Source organism: Triplophysa rosa, linkage group LG2, assembly GCF_024868665.1.
Source record: "Triplophysa rosa linkage group LG2, Trosa_1v2, whole genome shotgun sequence".
NCBI classification, from domain to species: domain Eukaryota; kingdom Metazoa; phylum Chordata; class Actinopteri; order Cypriniformes; family Nemacheilidae; genus Triplophysa; species Triplophysa rosa.
Window position 1 is genome coordinate 33,952,701 of NC_079891.1, and position 23,527 is coordinate 33,976,227.

The following is a 23,527-nucleotide window of genomic DNA, read 5'->3' on the forward strand; positions in this document are numbered from 1 at the left end:
GAGAGAGAGAGAGAGAGAGAGAGAGAGAGAGAGAGAGAGAGAGAGAGAGAGAGAGAGAGAGAGAGAGAGAAAAACATTTTAAATGCCGATTGTTGTCTGAATGCTTTCTGTCTTGACACCAGTGAGACATGTAGCTATCAAGAACACTTTCTGTGTTGCTCTGGAAGAACATCTATAATTTGTTTATTAAATAAACATACCAGAAAAGTTAATTAGTTAAAGAATCTTTGACTAGCGTAAAGTAGGCTTGGTACATGATTTTCAGGAAAAAAGAGAACTAACGGTTACCTTTTTTTCTGCAGTCAATGTTTTCAAATAAAAGCAGTTGTCCACTTTTTGTCTTTTGTTTCAGTCTCAGAAAATGTTATATTAATATTTAGATACTATATACAATTATCGGCTTCCAGTGTTAAATAATATTATTTATTATATTTATTATTATAATGTTATTTGCATATCGGTGCATCCCTATAATTTCAACAATTAGTTATTTCAATTCTGTTTTTATTTATTCTGAGCAATTTTAGGAGCTACATCTTACTAAGTTGATACTTACAGTTGAAGTCAAAAGTTTACATCCCCCTTTGCAGAATCTGTAAAATGCTGAAAATTTGGGAAAAATAAGAGGAATTTTTAAAATTAAGGTGGTTTTAAGATTTTTTGTTTAGTCCTGTTATTTAGTTATTTTAAGAAAGACATTTTAACAAAGTTCACACCAAAGAATAATAACAGAATTTCTAAAAACAGCCTATAGTCAAGTTTATATCCCCCTGATTATTCATACAGTATGATACCTCAATCAATGACAGTTTTGATTTTTTGTCAGCTGTTTAAGGGTTTCTTGTTTGTCATGAGTTATTAAACTGTCCACTGATCTTCAAAACAATCACCCAGGTCCTCGAGAATCTTTGCTTTTTCTGCATTTCTGTATGTTTGACTGATGTCCAGCAGTAACTGTATGATGTTGAGATTCATCTGTTTACATTGAGGACAATCAAGAGACTCATACACAACTCTTACAATAGAAACATTCAGTGATGCTCATGAAGGCAACACCATTCAGTTAAAGTCAGGTTGGCGTAAACCTCTGAAAATGTTTTTTGGTGTACATTTTTATTGTTTTGTTTATATATCTTTTTCATTTAGTAGGCTCATGTCTTTCAGAAACTATAAAAATACACATTTGTTTCTCAGGAAATGAAATATGAACCATATAACACCTTGTCTAAACTGGAGGGCAGCATTTTCTTTGCCTGCTTTGAGAGAATACAATCTCTTTGGGGTGTTTCTGATAAGTCCGGGCCGTCAGTCACAAAGAAGTCAAATCAGGGTTTATCTGACATTGGCGATGGGCTGCGGTGACCTCTGACCACTGTGTGCCGGGGAACTGTGGGTGTGATTGATAACCCCATTACAGATTGAGAGAAACCTCTCACACAAAGGGTGGTTTGCCATGATGCACACGGACTGCTAACGTGGCCATTTAAACACACTGGTTAAATCTAAACTACTGGCGCTGTTTTCTTTGTAATATCCCACATGTTTCTTTGTAGAACGTCCACACAGAAGAGAAAACAGCTCATTGGGTCTTTAAAAAGATGAAATGCATCTTGAAGTCTTTGTTTTAATTATTTATGATCTTTATAGTGATGCCTAATAAATCCCTTGTTGTGCACTTTACATTAAAGCTGTCCGCACTTTAAACATGACTTGGTAATGAGAACATGCGGATACTTTAGCCAATTCATTTAGCAGATATTTTTTCAAAAGCGACTGACAGGGACATTGATACTAACATCTAACTGCAGTATACAATGTGTGAATTTTCAAATGCAGAAAGATTAAATAATGTACAGAGCAGAATGAGATGTGCACATCAAACTAATAATGCAACTACAGATTTGAAACAAACATAAGTAAGCATTCAAATAAAAATGCTTTTGGAACGCTGGTGTAGGTGTGAGAATTCTGTGTCAGAAAAATAAACAAGAAAACAGAAAATGCATCCACACAACCTACACACCAACTGGACAGTGAGAACATTATACAGTATATGGTGCGAACGTGACATGACTCTTTTATTTCAAACGCTAAAACAAAAGAAACATCATATAGCAGGTATCAGAAGAAAAATAACACTAACACTTTTAAAAAGCAATGTGTAAAAAATACATACAGACAAATGATTTTTAGTATTATTATTACAAATATAAGTGCTCATCTGCTATGCTACATTTCTGAACCACTATGTTTTATATCATTTATTAATCTTAAGTATTAATATGCAACACTGTCTGACAATTTTGCATATAAATCCCCCCACACCACATAAATGAGACATCACGTGGCTTGTTGAGGAATGTTATTACTTTTCCAAGTATTCTATAACATTCACCTGCTTGGTTAAAAAAACAATGCATGCACTTTAAAAACGTTGGCTTGTTTTCAACACAGTGTTTGGTCAAAAAGGGACAAACCCAACCACTGGGTTCATTTAACTCAGAAACTCTTTTTGACCCAACGCTAGGTTGAAAATAACCCAGCATTTTGACAAAGAAGAATGGATCTGAGTAATAACTAGAGACCTGAATTTCATAGTCACATGGGTTGTAACTTGTAACATTAAACCACATGGCGAGAACAACCAAGAAAACCACAGGAGCCATCCGACAAACAACAACAACAAACAGCACACCATAGCAACAGCCACCCACAGCACCAGATCATCATGTTGTAGGTCGGACCACTGTGATGATATAAAAGTCTATTTTATTTGTTTTTCCAGCTGTATGTTTTTGAACCAGGCAAGTACGGTAAAAAATACTAGAAACAAGTGTTCCATCCACTAGACAGTGTTCACATGTTTCCCAGAGAGCTCTGCCCACGAGCTGGTGAGTTGAATTGGTAAAAATGAGAGACAAAGTGTGAAATACATAACCCACATGAACGAGCTGGAAAGACTTGCATTTAACACAGCTGTGTCGATGACGCCCCCTGGTGGTCACATAACAGCAGGACAACATTCAAAAAAGCACTCGAGTGTGGATTTTAAAATAACTTGAAAATTAAATGTAATATCAAATTGAGTTTAAAATACGTTCAATGTTTAGTTCACTAGTGAAGTATTTACTGAAATACCATCATTTCAAATGAAATACATCATCTCTGATATTTCACAAAAAGTGTTGAGCGTTTTGTTACATCCAAAAATAAGGCTTTATATTGATCCAAGTGTTTAAACGGTCTCCTGACTTATGGTGAAATTTTAATTCAGTCTTGAAAGGTTAACTGTCACAAGTGTTCAACTGTTGCTGATATTTTCAACGTACATGACACTACAGACACGCAGCTTACAAAAGACCTGCAGACACCGACCAACTGATCAGAATGATTCTGACCATTCTTATTTCTCTGAAAATCATATAGCATTTATTTACCCTCAGACACTGGCACACATCTGCTGTGGGACTTAAGACATAATTCATAATTCTGGGGAGCCCTACACTTTCCCAGTAACCGATGGCACGACTAATGTAATTAAAGAGAGATTATAACGCCTGCCAGGCCCTCCAGATGGCACCGCTCAAACTGGTTGTAGATCAGTGGGCACAGCTGACAGGTTATTTATACCATTCTGCTAACAAATAACCCACATGGAATACAGGCTCGGAGTAGAATGGGTATGTATGTACAAAATCAGGCTGAAAATGATGCTTTCGTGTGATATGATACATTTGAATATCTACTGTATATTGCATGTCTACAATATGCAAACAATATGAGTTCAGTTATGAATGTTCAATAATGTGCTTTTATGTCAAATCAATAGTATTGTCAAAGACAAGCAGAGCGCCTAAAAATATGCAAACGCACAAAAAGTTGTGGCTAAAATGCAAGACTTGAAAGGGATTCTAAGGGTAAATCACCACTGGAATAGCAGTTTACACTAAAAAATGAGACTTGGTTTGAAGTGTCAACTCACGCAACACTTGTAAAGTACTGGGATCTATTTACCAGGTAATCCTTCTTACATTAACCTGTACATTTGCTCACAACAATCTCATTAGTTCTGTCTTCTCTGTTTAAATTCCACAAAGCAAAACACACACTGCGCCAATGAGATGCCATCTTAAATTGATAGTTCACCCAAAAATGTAAATTCTGTCATCATTTACTCGCCCTCATGTAATTTCATGCCTGTATAAATGACTTTGTTTTGATGAACACAGAGAAAGATATGTTTGGAAGAATGTTAGCCATATGCAGTTCTGGAGAACTCTTTGTTTTTCTAAATGCTTCATAATATCTAATTTTGTGCTGAACAGAACAAAAAAATACAATAACTTTTTCTACTATTGTAGTGGATGATGTCCCGGAACTGATAATTGCTAAACACTTTTCGAAATTTCTCTCTCGGTGTTCAACAGAACAAAGAAATGTATACAGGTTTGAAACAACCTGAGGGTGAGTAAGTGATGAAAGAATTTTAATTTTGGAGTGGACTATCCCTTTAAAACCACCTTTCACTATGGTGTTATGGTGATGCCTCGAATGATTAACCTATTGAAATTAAAAGTAATGTTTAACTTTTTTTAAACATCATTGCGGAGCAATATACCAATTACAAACAATATACCAAATTAAAGGTTTAAATCACATCTCCTGTTGTCTTAATACCGCACGTGCCACACAGAAAACCATTCAATTCTACAGGAATAGGACCTAAAACACAAAGGACTTTGTATTGGTTTTGTGGTAAACAGTTGATGGTTTTTATGGTATTTGTAATAAAAACAGTTAAAATTCGAGTTTTTTTCTGAAGCAGACACATACACACGAACAAACAAACAAACACACACACACCCTACCTCTCTCTATCTCTCGTCTTCACTCAGTCTCTGTGACTGGTTGGAAATGGCAGCTTCTCGGGACCCCTAAACCACTTTGGCAAAAACGGAAGAAATGTGCCGCTTAAAATGGACTAAATCTATTAAGGGAATATCAACAGTCCAGCCGTGAGCCATATCGACAGACAGAAGAGGAATTAACACCGTTATTTCTGTACACAGCGTCTGTCTGTCCGTGTGAAGTGTGTTTGTTGACCGCACTGGGGTAAGAGTCGTCCATTAGCATTAGCATTAGCTCCGTTAGCTCTTCTGCAACCCCGCCGCTGCCTCGCTCTCTCCGCTGGGCTTTTCGCTCTCATTCCGCCGCATTCCCTCCCCTCAATCCCTGTCTACCGCTGCGGGTCATGAAAAGCTGCTTTTGTCCGAAAAGGAAGGACGCATTGCCGCATTTAACAGTTAAGTAGATGTGCGATTTAACGGTTGCGTTGTTTTGGGGGGAAATAATTAATTGGATTTTAAAGAAATGGCGAAGCCTGATAGCATGCTAGGTTAACGTTACGCCAGGCTGGCTAAGCAGTGAATCTCTATGGAGTCTCCTAGCAACCAGCTGGCTAATGTCAATGCTAACAAAATTGTCCGACAGTGTTATGATAAACATGAATAAGTATGCAAAATTTAAAGATACTGGCGTGCATTTTAATCCGAGTCAAATTATTTGAATGAAGTAACGTAAGTGGGTAAATAGTTTCAACGGCTTTATGAATCGCAGAGTGAAAATTGGCGTAAAGCTTAATAGTCATATAATTGACGTTTTTGTTATCTTCATTACTTCGAGCAGTGCTTATCTATGTGTCGAGATGTTAAATTTTGATACGATCAAATGACACGTAAGTTTTCTTTGTATATGATTCAGATATCGATGTAAAGACAACAATAACACAACGTATAGACGTTGTTTTAATTTCCTTTTCATAGCCTTACATTTCATTAAATTCACAGATAGATCGTGATCTGATCTTTGAGAAAGCTGGAATTGAATTTGCTGATTTATTTTGCACTAATATCGATAATAAATGTCATAAACTGGACTGATAGTGTGTCATTGTTTTATGTAATGTGAGTAATATGGGTTTGAATGGTCCATTATGGTGGTCAGTGCTGAATGCTGCCCGTGTTGTGATGGGTTTAATGCATGCATTCATTGTAAAATGACTGGTTATTTATGTATTCATCCGATGCAGACATATATTACAAATTCGTCATTACTAAACTTTGTAGTAGGTATTTGTATAGTGGATCTTAATGCATCCCACAGGATTTGGATGTACTGTCACAGCCCAGGTTCAATCCAAATTTCTACCACCTTTGTTTGCTTATTCCATGACCTTTAGTTTGTTCCCACTTAAACTTGGATTTTTCTGGACTGAAATCTGTTTCTTCAGATTTTGTCATCTGTATCTGATGGATCTACATGAGTTGCTTTAGTAATGATATAAGCATCAACATTATTCCGAGAGACTGTCTCTTTTACAGCAACTGAGAGCGGCGGTCATCATGGACCACTGTATATTTTGTCTTTCGTGATGTTTGTTGTGGTTGGAGACAAAGTGATATGGTATTGTGAATATGAGACGTTTCAGATCTTTCCCATGAAAGATTACAAAGCAGCACGCACTAATGAAATGCACACAATAAGACCAGAAAGTTGTATTAGCAAAGTAAATCCAGTCAGATGTTGTGTTGAATGTGGAGCGGTGTTGCTTACTGACAGCATTTGCTTTTGTCACCTGAGCAAACAAACATGTTTTCTTCGAGAGGTGGCGTAGTGTTGAACAAGCTTACGAACAAATGGTCTTCATCATGGTTCCAGATGTTTCTTTCAGAAGTGAGTTGACATTAATACCGGCAGCGTCTGCCATGCCATCACGTGTGTTGTGTAATGAGATCTGTCCTGGATTTTGAGGGACATCTCACAGCTTGTCCCGCTTATGTTTCAGACTGTTGCTTTTGTACTTTATGGTAGTTGGTTAGATATAACTAGTTTTTTTGGGGGGGGTTGTATTTACCTAAATAACGCGATTTCACTTTTAGCAAGATACCTCTCCCGTCAACAAATGCTGTCTATTCCTGTTTGGGTTTCTCTCTGTCGACTCCAGGGACTAATACTATCATGTCACACCTTTTTTCAAACACTCTCTCTTGTCTCCGGAGAAGTTCTCACATGCTCGCAGTTTGATCTCACGTGGTCTCCCTCCCTCTCTCTCATCCCCCCCGTCTGCCGTTTGCTTCTTTGCAGGCTGCTCCCATGCCTTCCACACATTTGACAGCGTCTTTTTAAGCGCTGAAACTGGCTCTGGTTTCCAAGGTTCCTCCTAAGCTTCTTGCTCCATGCAAACACTGCTTTCATTTGTATGCAACTACGTTAGTCCTTGTACGCACAGAAATAAAAAAGACGGCTCTAAGCACTCAGTACAAATGAGGCGATGCCAAGATAGCTCCACAAATTCATGCTTATCACACCCATGCCGAGCAATTCTCCGTTTAATCTGCTGATCTGTGGTTGTTGTGCAACTTCTTTGTTTTGCCACACAAGAACGTTCTTGTTCGGTGTCATTTCGAAAGCATGTTGTTTATCAACATTAATAAGGTTTTTCTTTATTTTAGGATCCTGCAAATTATGTTTTGGCATCAAGATTTTCAATACCAATAAAAAAGCCTATGATCAAGTGTTGTTTAGAAACCCGCATGACTTTCATCTGTGGAACAAAACATTCATGTCATTGTTAAAGAATTCTTTCTCTCATATCAGATTTCTAATGTCTGGTGTTTGCTTATGTTGTTTATTTTTGAGCATTGTTATCGGTCGTGACTCGTGAGACGTGAGAAGCAATGGTATTGGACTTAATTTAAATCAAACCCGGTTGTAACCATCTTTACATGCCAAATTTGAAGATTACTTTACATTTACTATTTACAAATGCAAAATAAATTTGAGAGTGTTATGACAGAGCGGGTTAAAAGACTCAGACCTGCTCTCCAGGTTTCAGAAGACTAGAAATATTGCACAGAGAGAGTGTATACAGCTCAACATTGTCCGTTCTGATTTAATAAAATTGTATAGATGCGTTTTGATCGCCATTCGTGTTCCGCAGAGGAAGAAGTCCTACGGACAATTTCGTCTAGACTCTTTAGAGCTTTGTGTCTGGACACTTTTTCCGTTCTTTAGCACAATTCTTTCTGTTCAAACTTGGCTTCGTTTGTGTATTCGTCTTGATATTTTGGCAGTGTCGTGTTTTATTCTGTTCTGTGTTTTCTCACAAAGACGTGTTTCAATGTTGGCTTGTGTAAATGTGACTAGTGCACAGATGCTTGCTTTCAAATAGCTAATGCACCTATAGTCCGTATTCGGCATTGTTTTATATTCTCAGAAATCAAAAGATCTTAACAATGCTTTAAATTTCATCAGTTTGTTTAATTTAAGAACATTTGAAAAAAAAATCACTTTTTGTAAAGTAACCATCTGTTATATTTTCATAGATGTATGTAAAATGATAGTAATAATACAATGCTTTTCTTCAATCATACAAACCAAACGCTGCAGTCATACAGATGTGGTTTTATGGTCTTGGTTCTCGCAGGTTTTTGCAGGTTAGCAAGTAAAGATTGTAATCCTCTTGTCTTCTCAGAATTCCTTCATGATGCCTGAAGTACGAGACCTTTCAGACGCCCTCCCAGAGATGCCAATGGACCCCATTACTGGTGTTGGGGTTGTGGCTTCAAGAAACAGAGCGCCTACCAGCTATGACGTGGTAAGAGACGGACCTCACGCTCTTATACAGATGGGCAAATCCAGTGTTACGGACATGACATTTTGTGTTGTGGACGTGACATAAAAATGCTCAGAGAATGTATTTGTTACCAATATATTAACCCATCTTGTTTATATTTGAGTAAACCCTTGTTGATAGAGTCTAAACATCAGAAAAAAAAGTGTAACATGCATTGTGGATGTGACAAAAAAAAGGACGACAGTAATACGACAAGTCTTGTAGGATTTCTGTGAATTAAAATGCGCAAACCTAAAGCAATTATACCCAACAAATGAGGAAGGGATGCCTTTTTATAGAACATAAAATAGTTTATTTTCATTTTCATGTGCCCATTTATGAGGAATATGGGCCGTTATGGATTGTCTTCTAAGACAAAACCTCGAGTGAAGCCATCAGCTTGTGTTACTTGAGTTTTGAAAATTGAGTTTTACAGCCGGGTTGCTGGCCAAGAATAACGCTACCTAATGTGACATCACTCACAATGCATTATGGGATGTATTGTGTTCCCTCTTTAAAACGTTAGGTGCTTGTCTCATGTGATATTGTTGATCTAACATGAAGGGTCTTGTGTAATAATTGATATATGTAATGGAAGTGGTGTGTTGGATGTTCTCTAGACTTACAGACTGTAGCGTTCACACCCTCAGTTTTAGAAAATCCCTGACGGGGCGGGCGGCCACAGTTCAGAGGCAGAAATACGATCTGTGCGTTTTGGAGCTATTTCCCACCACCTGACTTTGAAATGCTCGCAGCTATTTGAGCATCAACACAATGAATTCAGCCGGGACCGAGGAGAGGTCTTTCTTTAAGAAAGGGTTTGGCTGAAGTAATGGGCAAACTCTTGTGCTCGGGTGTATTTCTCATGTATTTACGTAAGCTTCCCCTTGAGATGTTTACCAGCTGTTTTTCACATTTGGCTGATCTGTTTCTTTACATTTGACATTTTTTTCATAAATGGCTTTGAATAATGTACTTTGGCAACAGAAGCCACAGTGGGATTGTCGCTTCTTTTGGCTGTCCCAGTCACTGTTGTCACCACAGCACACAATTGAACATTGTGTCCTGTGTGAATCGCTAGCGTGTGTGAAAGCTGGGTCTGTTAAAAGCAGAATCGTTGTAGTCTACACGCAAACGGAGTATGAATCAGACCCAGAGAGAGCGAGAGATCTGTTGTTTCCAGCGCTGACAGCGAGACACTTGTGTCGTTGTGTCTGTTAAGCATCAAACTGCAGATGTCTGAAGTTGACCCCTGGAGACCTTAAAGCTCTTTATTGGAATTATATGCCTTATCAGACATCCAAAATCTGTGGTGTAGACTGCTTCACTGATGATGACTTCATTTTTGTACGCCAACCCGGAAGTCAGCATTACACTGGTTCTTTTGACAAAAAAAACAACATGATGTTTTCAGCAGGATTATCGCAAAAAATAGATATAGAATAGTTTACGATACTTTTATGTTTTGTCCTTCAAGATAATCTTCATGAATTTTGAAGCTTTAATACAACCACCAGAAAAAAGTTAACCTTAGACTGTAAACAAACTACACCATGGTTGCTCAACACCTTCCAACAACTCTTTATTAACTCATTATTACAAATATTTTCCCTGGCTGATAAGGTGGATTTGTTGCCATGTTGGCATTATTTGAGAGGTTTTTATGCACGATAACGTATAATGACTCTAGTCCCATGTTAGCACCGTTTTCCAAGACATGCAAAAGCTTGAAAAGATCACCAGTGAGATTTCTGGTGTGTCGTAAAGCAAAACATGAAAATATCTTGAGCTTGTGTTAACCGCATACCTTATTTCAGACGTTTAAACCAAAAACAAATTAAAAATAAATATTAATCTGAAGAGAAGGCACCCGGAAATGCTTGATCAACGAAACTACGTCATGACCCTATTACGATTTTTTTGCCTTTTAATGAAACGTACTCATCATTGGATTGTGTTGTGGATGTGTTTGTACAATGTGTCTCAAGATACTGATTGGTTGATTCTTGGGGTTTTTCTCCGTCCCACCCCCAACTGCATAACAACCCAAAAACACTGGGATCACCTAAGCAACCGCATAACAACGACAGGCATCCACAGCACCATAACATGAAAACAGCAGTGTTTGTACGGCGAGCATCATTCATGTTGAGAACGAAGCCGTCAGTATAATGCTTTTATCTAAAGCAACTCCACTTCAGTAGTTTTAAGTAGGGCTGTGCCGATAAACGATATCATATCGAATCGCGATAGAATGTATTTAAAAAACGATGATAAGCTATTGGCATTTTGACTCGATATGGATTAATCTTACAGTCTAACAGAACGCAGAAATAAACGCAACAACAGTCAGTCAGCGTGCAGCTTTTATCATGCGCGTCAAAGCACAAAGTCCATTTCATACTGCACTTGGCAAAGAAAACTCAACATGAGGAGGAAAACATGACTGGAAGCGGAAACAAAGGTGAAACTAACCTTGAGTTGTCATCACGCGGTTTATCAAGTGTCTTATTTTTTTGGCAATCGCCGGTTAAACAAAACAAACTTGAGGCGCAATTGCAAGTTACTTCGAAACTCAAGCACAAACGTTTTTATATCCATCGTTAACATATCTGCTAACATGAGCTGGTGCATATGAAACAAACCAGCGCTGCCCTGTACAGATCAGAGATGTAATGAAGTGAGTTTGTGTGCACATTAAAGTGTGAACCTTGTATGTAAGATGCTTGCATGATTAAAGAAATGTGCTACAGTTTATGTGAGATGTCTTTGAAAGACTAAGGTTCACTGAATGCATTGAATGGATTCCCACTACTCGAGCAAGATATTATTGCAGCATTATGTATGTGCGCAGGTGCTGAGCCAATAGCGTTCGAATGTACACAGTAACGGAGCCCTTTCATTGGTTGAATGTACTGAATGAACACTCCCTTTACTTAACGAGTCAATTGAGTCAAAATGAGACTGAATGAACTGGTACATGTTGTTTATGGCCTAATATCCTCTGTGTTGCAACAGTGCATTAATTTAATTGAATTTTAACTGGTTAAAGGTTAACTTTTGTTAATAAACTGTATTTAAAATAGATTCTTTTAAATACAGTTTTTTTATTAAACATATATCGAAATAAATATCGTTATCGATCAATATAGAAAAAAACTATCGAGTTTGCTTTTTTGCCATATCGCCCAGCCCTAGTTTTAAGTAAGCTGAAGTTACAGTAAGTGTCTTAATTTAGGGTTAAGCAATGTTTCAGGCTCATGAATCCGTGTTGGATGCCTTGTTTAAGTCAATTATTAGTACATTATATGGTAAAGGCAATTGACACTTACACTCAGTGAGTGACAAAGCGTAATACTACAGAAAATGGGAAATGGATGCTTTTTGAAGTCTTGGTCCCTTTAATGCACTTCTTACCCATCAGGTCTTGTGTGTAATGTTTCCTCTTTCTTTACCAATTTTGCCTTGTGTTGTGTGCACTGACCTGGAAGTAAAGCTAGGTGAGAACAGACTGGACTATAGGTGCAGAATCAGAGGACAAAAAGTTAAATAGTCTGTGTGTATGTATATACAATAGAGTCTGAATGTCTGTAAACATGTTTCTAAATATAAGTTGTAATAAAAATTTAAATGGCATTGACTTGTGTTATTATCATAACTGTTTGAGTTGAAATGATATATGTATGTGAGGATTCTTAGTATTTGGTATAATTTAGTGAAAGCATGTCATTGGCTATTTGATGCAAAAATAAGAGGCAATATGCAATTATATACTAGTTAGGGGTGTAACAATACATTGATATGGATTGATGCGTAAATTTCTAACGATGCGATGCATCGATGCCACACGTAAAGAATCGATATGAGGTACCTTTAGTTTGACACTCTCTACGTCCTCATTCCTTAAGTAACATCTGTCTAAGTTTGTTGTTGTAAATGTCCTGTTTGGGACAGACAGAGAGTGTGCAATTTTCAAAGAGTTTAATTAAACGTTTGTTTTATATATTTTGGTTGCATTTGTGAGTTATTAAAATCGTAGCTGCTTATGTAAATATCAAAATATCAATAAATGAATCTAATCGCAAACGTATCGCAGAAATTACAGAGGTATCGGCAAATATCGTATCACTGGCGGCGAAAATTGATGTCGCATCGTATCGTATCGTGATGAACTGTCACATTTACACCCCTACTACTAGTTAGTTATTAGATGAGACCCTCCAGACCCATTCCTAATTCGTAATGTCAATATTAAGATTCAGAATTTCTTCATGGCTCCTTGAGGATCTAATTGAAGTCTGTTATAAATGACTAGCCTTGATTACATTCGTAACTCAATCACATCTGATGGTCATTAACGTGAGTGTTTTTTGTATGAATTATTCTGTGAGTTATTAAACAGCTCAGAGTAACCGAAAGTAACTCTTATCAACTGGAAAAATCTAGATAAACAATGAAATCATTTGTGTTGTTGTTTGGTTCTGGTAGGTTGCACAAACTACAGATGGGATTGATGCAGACTTGTGGAAAGATGGGCTGTTCAAATCCAAGGTGACCCGCTATCTGTGCTTCACCAGAGCCTTCTCCAAAGAGAACGTGAGTCATTTGTTTGTTCTGTATTATAAATACAATGTCTATCATCTCTATTCTATATCAGTTTAAAGGCAGAACAGAGGGAACGATGCTTTCACAACCTAGAGTTTGTTCTGTTTAGATAATGTAATGCGTTTGATGAGATCTCTGTAATGTGAAGCAAGATCTTATCGTAGTTGCCGTTTTAAGCCATTTTCTTTGTTCATGAAAACAAAACCACTTCCACAGCACCAGTGATGTGTGCTGAAGATTTCTTCATTTTCTGTGATCTTATGAAACCTCAAGCAGAAAGAACTTTCGCTTAATATTTGTAATATTATGCATTATGGTTAGCGTCTTAACTTTTTTTTTTTTTAGAATTTTTCCAATTTATCTGAACTCACCAATTTTGTGTGGTTCTCTAAACCTTAGAGTAGTATAGCATGTGTTTTTACCAAAGCACATTTAATAAAACCCACAGGAAGTCCTGAACTTATTCTGTTGCACAGGAAAACCACCGCTCGCTTTCTTTATCTATATTTCGTCAATTTATTTGACGAGCATTTTTGTGTCCCTGCCACTTTTTATGGTTTTGAATTTAACAAGACCTTAAAGTCCGCGTGATCCGGAAGTTGCGATCGATCAAAAATTGTGGGCGTGGCTTGTTTTAATTGGATGTATAAAAACAGCCGTTGCATTTTGAAATGGAACTGGGAGCAGACTGACAGTTGACGGGGAGGAGTTAACAGATGCCCCACCCAAGCCGTCATTCAAGATGGGTAGTCACTTAAAGGGCAGAAGCGCATTTTCAGTTTTTAATTGAAGATTACGAGGGGACATGAATTTTAAAAAGAGAATGACCCACATTGGTAAGCTATTTACAATAAACACTGCAATATTTTATGAAAAATAGGCATTATTATTTATTTTTAATAAGGCCAACTTTTTATTATTTTTAATTTCACTGGGACTTTAAAGGTGCACTTTGTAACAATTTTGCAGTAAAATATCCAAAAACCACTAGGTCAGTGTTATATATTTTGTTCAGCCGAGTACTTACAATATCTCAAATGTTCCCAACTACTTCATGAGAATCGTGAGAAACTCGCCATTCTAAACAGTGACACGGGGCTGTGCAGTCGCCTGTCAATGGCGTCATATCCGCGTTACCCTTTGTTACCGCCTTTACTGACGTAGAAACCGCATGACAACAGTGTTGTGGACAAATGCGGAAGTAGTGTCTAGCAAACCACTAGCTTGTTTCGAGCAGTCACTTATTATTTATGGACCACAATTATACGCAACATTTATAAAACTTTATTACTTTACCTCATCCGCTAACATGATGTCTCGTTCCCATCTGATTGATGGCCATCAGAGGTGGAGTTGAAGACAACAGATCCCATCATTCCACGTATTTGCTACCATTCCAGTAGCAAAAACTAGACATCACACAAAGATCGATGGGAAGGTAAAAACTGGTGTTTGTATGGACCGAAAACATTATGATGTGTGTAATATGGTCTCTAATACAAAGCGTATCTTGTAATAACGTCCGTAAATCATTTTCAACTTTGAAGTTTTATGCTTTACAACAAAAGGGTTTCAGGAGAGATTTTGAGAGCGTTTGATGTCTGTTCACTTTTTCCAGCCAGTAATTCTCCTGTATATCTCTCCAGAGTCATTTAGGAAACGTGCTTGTAGACATGAAGCTCATCGACATCAAGGACACGCTGCCCGTGGGATTTATTCCTATTCAGGAAACTGTGGACACACGTAAGCGCCTGTTTCTCCTCTCAACTGTTTGCTTTAAACTAGATTTTCCTGCCAATACAGTAATTCATGAATTCTCTTTTGACATTAAGAAGATTTTATATAATCCATTAGCAAGGTGTCATAGAGTAAAATTGAATATAAATCCTAGAAATAGTTCTCATCCCATATGTACATGACTTCAGCTAAACACAAACCAATTTCATTGGTTTCCAAAGACAAAACATCACATAATAATATAGATTTCAAAGATTTGAAGTTACCAACATGATGCCATTTTGTTCAATATTTCATCATCTGACTTATATAATTTCACACCACGATTTGGAGTTTGTACACTCCTTGAAAACTGTATGTGGTCACTCGATATGAAACCGTTATCAGAGCATAAATAAACCAAAGTATTCTTGCTCTGCTTTCAGACATGAAGTCTGATGTCTGGCATGAATGAAATGGCCTTCCTTGTGGATTTCGTTTCATTCTGGTCATAAATAATGAATTGATTGTGTGAAATGATCCTCTTTCATACTGTGAGCACTCACCCTGATCTCTTGGTGTTTTCTCCCTTTCACTTTCTTCATCTGCTGCTGTTGTGTGTCTCCAGAAGAGCCAGCGTTTAGGAAGAGGAGGTTATGTATTAAATTCATCCCGCGAGATTCCACTGAAGCGGCCATCTGTGACATCCGAATCTTAGGACGATCCAAACAGGCACCTCCACAGTATACGTTCATCGGGTCAGTAACTCATCCTACAGGTCATGTGACCTAGATAGTCTTCATGATCTTCAAAAGACCGTAACTTTTTGTTCGGTTGGAACATTAGTCATGTTAAACTTTGTAAAACGTGTATCGATCTTGTTGGCGATTCAGTGATTTCAAACTATTTGAAATAGCAGTAGCTGTTTGGGCCTCTGTGTTGCTCATCTTGTGCGAGCGACTCTGATTCAGTTGGATTTGAATGGTGTATTTCCACAGAGAGCTGAACAATATGGGCATCTGGTATCGCATGGGAAAGGTGCCACGGACCCAAGAATCTTCACCTGTCCAGAACAACAGCTCCACCGCCAATACCAACAACATCCAGACTGTCACGAATAACTCCAACTCCACTCCAGCCCCCGTTCTGCCCAAGTATGTGTGTGTGAGGTCTAAACAAATCTGTAATTGAGCCGTAAACAAGTTTGGAGTGAATGTGTCGCCGCAGCTGCAAAACAGAAAGAGACCGAATGAGAGAAACCGAGAGCGGGAATAGAAACGAGGAAGTGATGTTACGTTTAATCCGGCGTGGTCGTGAGGTTTTGTTGTGAATAATGACGTTTTTTTTCTGCTAACAGTGTTAGTTTGATGTATAATAGATACAGTATTGGGTTGGGTTTTCTCATGCTATCTGTTTACCGGCTTGTTTTATGTCTCGGTGTTTTGAGTCCTTGGGGTCTCAGTCATAGGAAGTTTTCAGATTTCCAGCTGTTTCCTTTTCACGGTTTCCTCCCACTTCCCGTCTGTCTGTCTGTCTGCTCTTGATACACATGTGATATCATCTCTTTTTATAGATGGTTTTAGCAGCAGCAAGTTGCAACATAAACAAACATTGGGCCTCATTCATGAAACGCGAGCAGAACGATTTTTTGTGTAAATCGTTCGTAAAGTCGTCTTGACATAAATCTTCGGATTCATGAAAATGTTCGTATTTTCAAAATGTTAGTTGGTACGAAAGAAATGTACACCTGCTCCTTACCACGTGTAAATGGTGCGTAAAATATTCCAACGTTCTGTATTCTTTTAGACAAACTGATGACACTGCATTTTGATGCACTGTGTATTTTATTTCACGCGTTCTTTTGCCCTGTCTTTTATCATTTTTTACTCTTTAACTTTGGGTAAAACGCAGAGCCCGTCACTGTCCTTTTTTGCACAGCCGTCCAATCACAAACACTACATTGACCAACCGTCATGCACAACAATGGAGAAGTTAATATTGCTGGTTACTGCATTTTTATAACAGTCTATTCCGCAATATTCTTTAAAATAAGACACTAGTAACATGTAACTGTCATGAATATTCCAAATCACAGCAACCAACGTGTCTCCGGAAAAACGCGCAGTGCTTCCGAAGCGCTCTCAAGCGCCACCAACTGGTTATTTTCAGAAGAGCACCAGGTATTATTTGTCCAAAAACGCTTTGGTGGACACAGTTTAATTTATTAATTTATTGGTAAGCATATAACCTATTATGCATTTATGCAATAATGTTGCCAAACCAGAGAATGAAGTCCAGAGGATTCCAGCATTCCTAGATACCTAATTTGCGTAGCTGTAGTGCAGAGGCGCAGATGATGCTAATTATGAATGAGCGTGCACGCCGCCCTGTTTACGAGCGATTGGAATTCATTAACATACACACATTTTACTATCAAATCTGACGTTTACGAAGTATTTGTGAATCTGGAGTAAAGTTTTCTGGAAGGTCCGTTTTACATGCAAATTACTCAAAATTTACACATATATACTTCCTGTAGATCTCCGCAAAGAATCTATAACGGTTGAGGAGTGTTAATTTAATTTAATATAATAAACTATTAATGTAATATAAATTAAATATAAAATAAAATAAATTGTAATATTATAATCAAACACAAACCAGAAGGTCAGGCCAGGCACGTGCGTCTGATGAAACCGTCTATAGAACATTCTTTGTATTGTAACTATGTCTATTTACTGCCGGCTGTGAAACAAATGGGCAATAATGCTCTCGTACTAAGGGGATAATACTTGACTTGACCTCGACCTTGACGCATCAGAACATGTATCTCTGTGAGGAAGTATTTGACCTCTATCCCATGTCTGCAGTTTTTGTGATACCCAACGATTACAAGCATTGCAATTGAAAACCAAAATAAAACTAAAGAATAAAAGAAAGAGATGTTTCCATCGGTAGAAACAATTTGATTCATTTCAAAGTCAAAGGTCTTAACATGCAAATCACACGAGGCCTAAAAATAATGATGATTTACAGAGAATAATCAGACACGTCATGTAGGCCGTTCAGTCTTCATTAAAGCTGCCAGATGAGGAAAATACTGACTGTGATGTTTTATATGGTTTGAAAGTTTTGCAAACATAAGTTAGGAGAAGCTTCGCAGACAGATCGTACAACGGTTGTTTGGTAATAACCGTAATGTGTTTCTTTTCAGGCACATATCCATGACCCTGCCAGCATGTTTCAGGAAAAGCACAACCAGACCAGACTTTGAACACCAGAACCTCTATGCCATCTCTGGTACTACACACAAGACACACATGATCACCTTTAGTTCACTTTCAGATCATATTCAGTATTTTATCTTTAACTTAATTTACAGGAAATGTCTATTGATAAAGAGAATAAAAACAGATTTACACATTGTTTACAGAGAGATTTTAGCCTTGATGAGGATTGCAACCTTATCAAATGAAACCTTGTAGCCAAATAAATGCAGATGGTGTGATTCAGACCTTGCATTTATTAAAATCTTATTTTGCACCGATGACCCTCTAATTCGTGACGGGATTGGGGGGGTAGAGGTTTGGGGATGTGCCCGTAGTCATCACACAGCCGGCCAACCTTGCTTCGCTCTCTGTGTCATGCACACGCTTGTTATAAATGCGACTGCTTCATTCAGAACATCATGTCGTGAGTTATGTTTATGTATCCAGAGAGTCCGTGAAAAATAGACGCCAAACACAACTGTTTTGGTACTCAAAAAAGCATGTGGTGTCATTTTTTTATTAAGTGGGGAACTGAACAGCGTATACAGAAAATCCCGAGTCTGGAAGTGGAGACGTCTATATGAAATGCTTTAACATTATATCATTATCTATATACAGAGACTAAAATAGGCCATTCTGCAACTATAACCGCAACATGCAGCGTTTTTCAAATACTTTTATTACATGCGGATTAATGCGGACGAACGCTGTATAAATGACGTAGATGTGTCATCTAGTGGCTGTGTATGGAAGTCTGTTAATGAATTATTGCTGATTACCAATCAAATTAAAAGTTGGCCTAATATAGACTATTCAAGTGTAGACATTTGTTAATGCCATCTTATTTGACATTAGCATAAGATATTTGCACAAAGCATCAACCTGTTTTATTAAATATTGTTTAGGTGACTGTTAAACTAATAAACATTTGAACTGATATTTCCAAAATGGGTAATTATAATAGTTTGTTTTTGTGTTGCTAAGTGAAAAATATCTATTTTTGGCAAACAGTTGCCTGTTTTTAATCATGTAACATTTAATTAGTAACATGAAAGACTATTTTTGGGGGGGATTGGGGTTGGGCTAGGGTGCGTGCAGTCTTGCTTCTTTTTTGTCCTTGGCTGATCGCATGCCTGAAAGAGATGGTTCTTTAAAGAACCTTTGACTGAATGGTTCTTTTTGGATCCAAAAATGGTTCTTCTATGGCATCGCTGTGAATTTGCGAACGTTTTTACTTCCGTGTTTTGACGCATTTCAGAGTGAAATGGAATTTTGAATGAGAAAAATAGTGGGTGTGGCTTTCGTCTTTCTCTGCGATTTGATTGGATGTATAAAAACAGCTGTTGCATTTGGAAATGGAACTGGCAACAGACTGAAGAAGAGTTGAAGGGGAGGAGTTAACGAGTTAACGGATGCTCCGCCCAAGCCGTCTAACATAAGTCATTTAAGATGAATAATCATTACAGGTCAGAAGTGCTTTTTTAAAGATTATGAGGTCAGACGATTTTTGAAAAGAGAATGACCCGCATTGATAAACTATTTACAATAAACGCTGCAATAATTCATGAAAAAATGGGTATTGTAATTTTTTATTTCACTGGGACTTTAAGCACCTTTGTTTTTTAAGAGTGTCGTTGTACAGATTACCCATCATTATGCTAAAATATTTGCTCTGCGCTGTAATCGTCCCCTCTGAAATCCCATCAGCACGTCTGTGATGGCGTGAGGAATCATGACTCGTTATAAACTCTCATCACGATCCAAATCTGCCAGATGGTGTTTAGTGATGAATCACAACAGCTCTTCTTTATGTAGCATGATTTTCATGTCACGCGCTTGAAAAATAAATGAAACGCAAGTTATCGTGTGCTTTCTTTTTGCAGCTATGGACGGAGTGCCTTTCATGATCTCAGAGAAGTTTGCGTGTGCCTCCAGCGACGTGAGTCTGTTTACAACCAATCAGAAATCAGCTTGAGCTCTATAGGTTGTATTCAACCAAGCATGGCAACAAGTGTATAGATGTGATGTCTTTAAATATGTGTTTGTTGTGTAGCTGGAGCAGGTGGATCTGATGGGCATCAGGATCAAGACATTAGCAGAGATTGAGAAAGAGGTGAGAGTCTGCCAACTGAAAAACAATGGTGTAATCATAGCAGGAAATAGTAAAACATGTAAGATCGTTCAAATGGTTTTACAATGGTTAAGTTATTGTTAAAGTTAACTATGAGTTAACGGAGAACTGTTTTTTTTGCTTTTTGCCACTAGAGGTCAGTGCTAGCTAAGAAATGCACTCGCAGACGGTCTGCTTCATTTCTTCTGTCTGTCTCTTTCTGTGTGTCAGTATGAATACAGTTTCAGAACGGAGCACAGTGCCGCGGCCCGTCTGCCCCCCAGTCCCACCAGAACGTCGCTGGGATCTGAAGCCTAACGCTGGAGGAAGAAGCAGGAGAAGATACTGACTTCTGAAGTTCTGATATGAGCAGTCTTCTCAAAACATAAAACTAATGTGAACGTTCGCTGGAGGGAAGAATGTGGTGTTCACTTTTTCTTTGAAAAACAAACTGAAATCATTTCCTGTGGTCAAGTTTAGTCTCTCTTGAGTTAATGCTGCTTTTTCATAAAGAGCTTTGAAGACGATGAGGAGCTCCGTCACTGCAGCCGATCGAAACCACTACGGTCGCATTTGGATGACCGGGACTGAATGGAATGCTTGTGGAAACTCTATAATGTGTATCTTTGACATGAAAGTGTTTAATCTGACCTCCGGACTGTTAGTGACCTTCTGAAGAGACGAATTTGGAGGATTTCCGAGTTGACAGAGCGTGCATGGTTTTTATTTTGTGTCGTTTGTCTCTCTTTGTTCGTTTGCTCGCTTGAGGTTTTCTTGAGACCGCAGCGACTGCATGACACAAGTCGTTTGTTTGTTTCTGGGCTTCGGAAATGAAGCCCAGTTCTCTGCACTGTTACAGGACTTTTGAAGCATTTCAATGTTTTTGTGTTCGTCTTAAAAAAGAATTTCGATCAAAACACTCCAACTTTAAACAAAGCCTCGTACATAGACAAGCGATGAATCAGGAATGCGATGTTTTTAGACCGTCTGTTACTTGTTTTCTCTTTTCGTCTTCGTGACGTCTGGATGGATTTTTTTTCTTGTCAACCCTGACATATTTTATATGACTAATTTTCATCCTTCTGTAAATGTTAAATGGTGCTCGAGCAGGTGACTATTGTTTGTATCTGGACATTTCACGCATTTAAGTTCACCTTTTTAATGTGAATATATGTGGAGTCATTTTTATCCCAAAATCAATTACAATTTCAAGCTTTTGCATTAAGGAAATCATCAATTTATGACGTTATTTTTAGCACATTTTCACGGTAATATGAACAGTCTCATAAATGCAAAATTTATTATTTACAAATAGGATTGTTCTAATATGTTTTTTGGCATTTCAGTCAAAACGCAAGAAATCATAGTGTGCTAAGGATGTCCTTTTTCCTTATGCAAAATTAAATAGCTAATTTCTTGCTTTTGGGATAAAGTATAATCCAGTTCTTTGCCTTTTTTCAAGAATGAGCTGAAAATTGGCCTTTCCTCCACATTCGTCCAAGAAGCAGCTGAGGTAGTTCTGCTCTCGCTGCTGTGTTCTTGTGATGGTGGAAGTTCAGTGTATTTTTTTCAGCCATCTCAGGTGAGAGTGTTTATATAAGTGAAGACGTCAATCCTTTTCACTGTGAGACTCACACACTCCCATGGGTTTGAGGTTTATCGTGAGTCAACCGCCCAAGAGTCTTACCACTAAGCTTTTCCTTTGACAGTGATGATAGGTTGGCCAATTGTACCTTATGTGCTATTCGTGTGTGTTTTAATGTGTTTTTTTTCAGGATTCAGTCAAAATATTCTGTTGAGTTTATTCCTGTTAAGTTTCATTTTGAATCCAGTAATGATTTAATATATCTGGAAACAGCCATAGGAGACCTTTAGATCTAAAACACCACGAGGTAGAAATGAATACTAACATCTCATCTCTGATATGATTCATTCACAAACTACAGTTTACAAACAAATTAGAGAAACTGAACTGAAGTTATTATGTAGGTCACAGTTGTTTTAAGTTGTTTTAGTCATATTTCTTCATTTCAATTAAAGGCCCATTGATCATGCAGCGGTATATAGTTCTTTAGCATGACATGGTTTATTTTTAAATGTAACAGTTTTTGTTGAATTATTTAAGAATTTTATATAAAGACTAATTTAAATGTTTAGGGGTATCGCTAGATTGTTGTCTCCCCATCCCTTTTGGTCACACGAACAAATAAAATCTGTTGTTTAGTTATTGCACTGCGTAAATGAGTAAGCCCGTTTACCGTTTTCTAAACTGTTCAATGTATATCATCCAGTTAAAAATCATTGTTTTGACTTCTTTATGAACCCGCTGTGTTTGTCATCTGAACTGATTTGAATTTCACAAATGTGAATGCCAGAGTTAACTGCTGGTTTGATTTTTGTGCTTCATTATAAAGTTACTATAAACTTCATGCATTTCTGAACAACAGAGTAATGAGTTTGCAATCATTTTAATATCCGTAAATGAGAATTACAGTAAGCTTTTATGCACAGTTCACTTACTTTATTTTTTTATCATTTACTCACCTTCATGTCATGTAAAATCTGTATGTCTTTCTTTTGCAGAACACAATATTTTGAAAAATATTGGTAACTAGACGACGTTGGCCTTCCTTGGCTTCCGTTTTAATCAGAGGCATTTTTCCAAATATTATCTTTTGTGTTTCACAGAAAGAGTTTTGGCTGACATGACTGTAAGTAAATGATGCTAGACGTTGTGTGAAATTATCCGTTTAAGAGTTAAATGTCTTTAATTATTTTTTTGCAATGTTTGTCGAAGTAGAATGCCTTCTACTTTGTTGCCCTAAAATTTCTCAGTGTTCAATGTGAAGTGTGTCATTTGGATATATTACTGTATTTAAAGAAGTGTATCATTTAATAATCCATTGCTAATCTTTAGCCAAATATTTTGTTTCGTGAAGCATTTTCCGTATATGTTGATATGGTGGCGTCTTGCCCGACTCCCAGCTGTGATGGAACCGTCACAAACACATTTACTGGATGTGTTTTGAGCTTCATGTGGCCTTTTGACAAGTCACTTTATTTAGATGAACATGTGCACAAAACCACAGAGACACTTTCAAGATATCAGGCATAAAACCTGCTCACGTGCTGCTGTTGTTTCGGCTTTTAATG

General features: G+C 37.6%; 1 protein-coding gene and 1 long non-coding RNA gene across 3 annotated transcripts in view; one reads left to right on the plus strand and one right to left on the minus strand.

Moving 5' to 3' along the window:
• LOC130565601 (uncharacterized) overlaps positions 1-4,979 on the minus strand; it is a 26,085-nt gene extending 21,106 nt beyond the window's left edge. The window contains exon 1 of the long non-coding RNA XR_008964390.1: positions 4,869-4,979. This is a non-coding gene — a long non-coding RNA (uncharacterized LOC130565601). The remainder of the gene's footprint in view (positions 1-4,868) is intronic.
• Positions 4,901-23,218, plus strand: mvb12ba (multivesicular body subunit 12Ba). Of its 2 annotated transcripts, none has more exons than XM_057352453.1 (10): positions 4,901-5,302; positions 8,534-8,656; positions 13,163-13,270; positions 14,926-15,022; positions 15,624-15,753; positions 15,994-16,149; positions 18,210-18,295; positions 20,148-20,203; positions 20,318-20,377; positions 20,606-23,218. In XM_057352453.1, exons 1-10 carry the CDS (start codon positions 5,252-5,254, stop codon positions 20,690-20,692), a joined length of 954 nt encoding a protein of 317 aa, XP_057208436.1. In that variant the 5' UTR covers positions 4,901-5,251; the 3' UTR covers positions 20,693-23,218. The 2 variants fall into 2 exon arrangements, with proteins under 2 accessions (XP_057208436.1, XP_057208445.1); XM_057352462.1 differs by having other exon boundaries at positions 4,902-5,112; positions 20,606-22,902.
• Positions 23,219-23,527: the final 309 nt, after the last annotated feature.

Bases quoted from the DNA above. Each gene is read 5' to 3' on its own strand.
- mvb12ba (XM_057352453.1), top strand. From the start codon at position 5,252: ATGAAAAGCTGCTTTTGTCCGAAAAGGAAGGACGCATTGCCGCATTTA. The intron at 5,303-8,533 runs GTTAAGTAGATG...TTGTCTTCTCAG, and splicing joins ACGCATTGCCGCATTTAACA to AATTCCTTCATGATGCCTGA. The intron at 15,023-15,623 runs GTAAGCGCCTGT...GTGTGTCTCCAG, and splicing joins TCAGGAAACTGTGGACACAC to AAGAGCCAGCGTTTAGGAAG.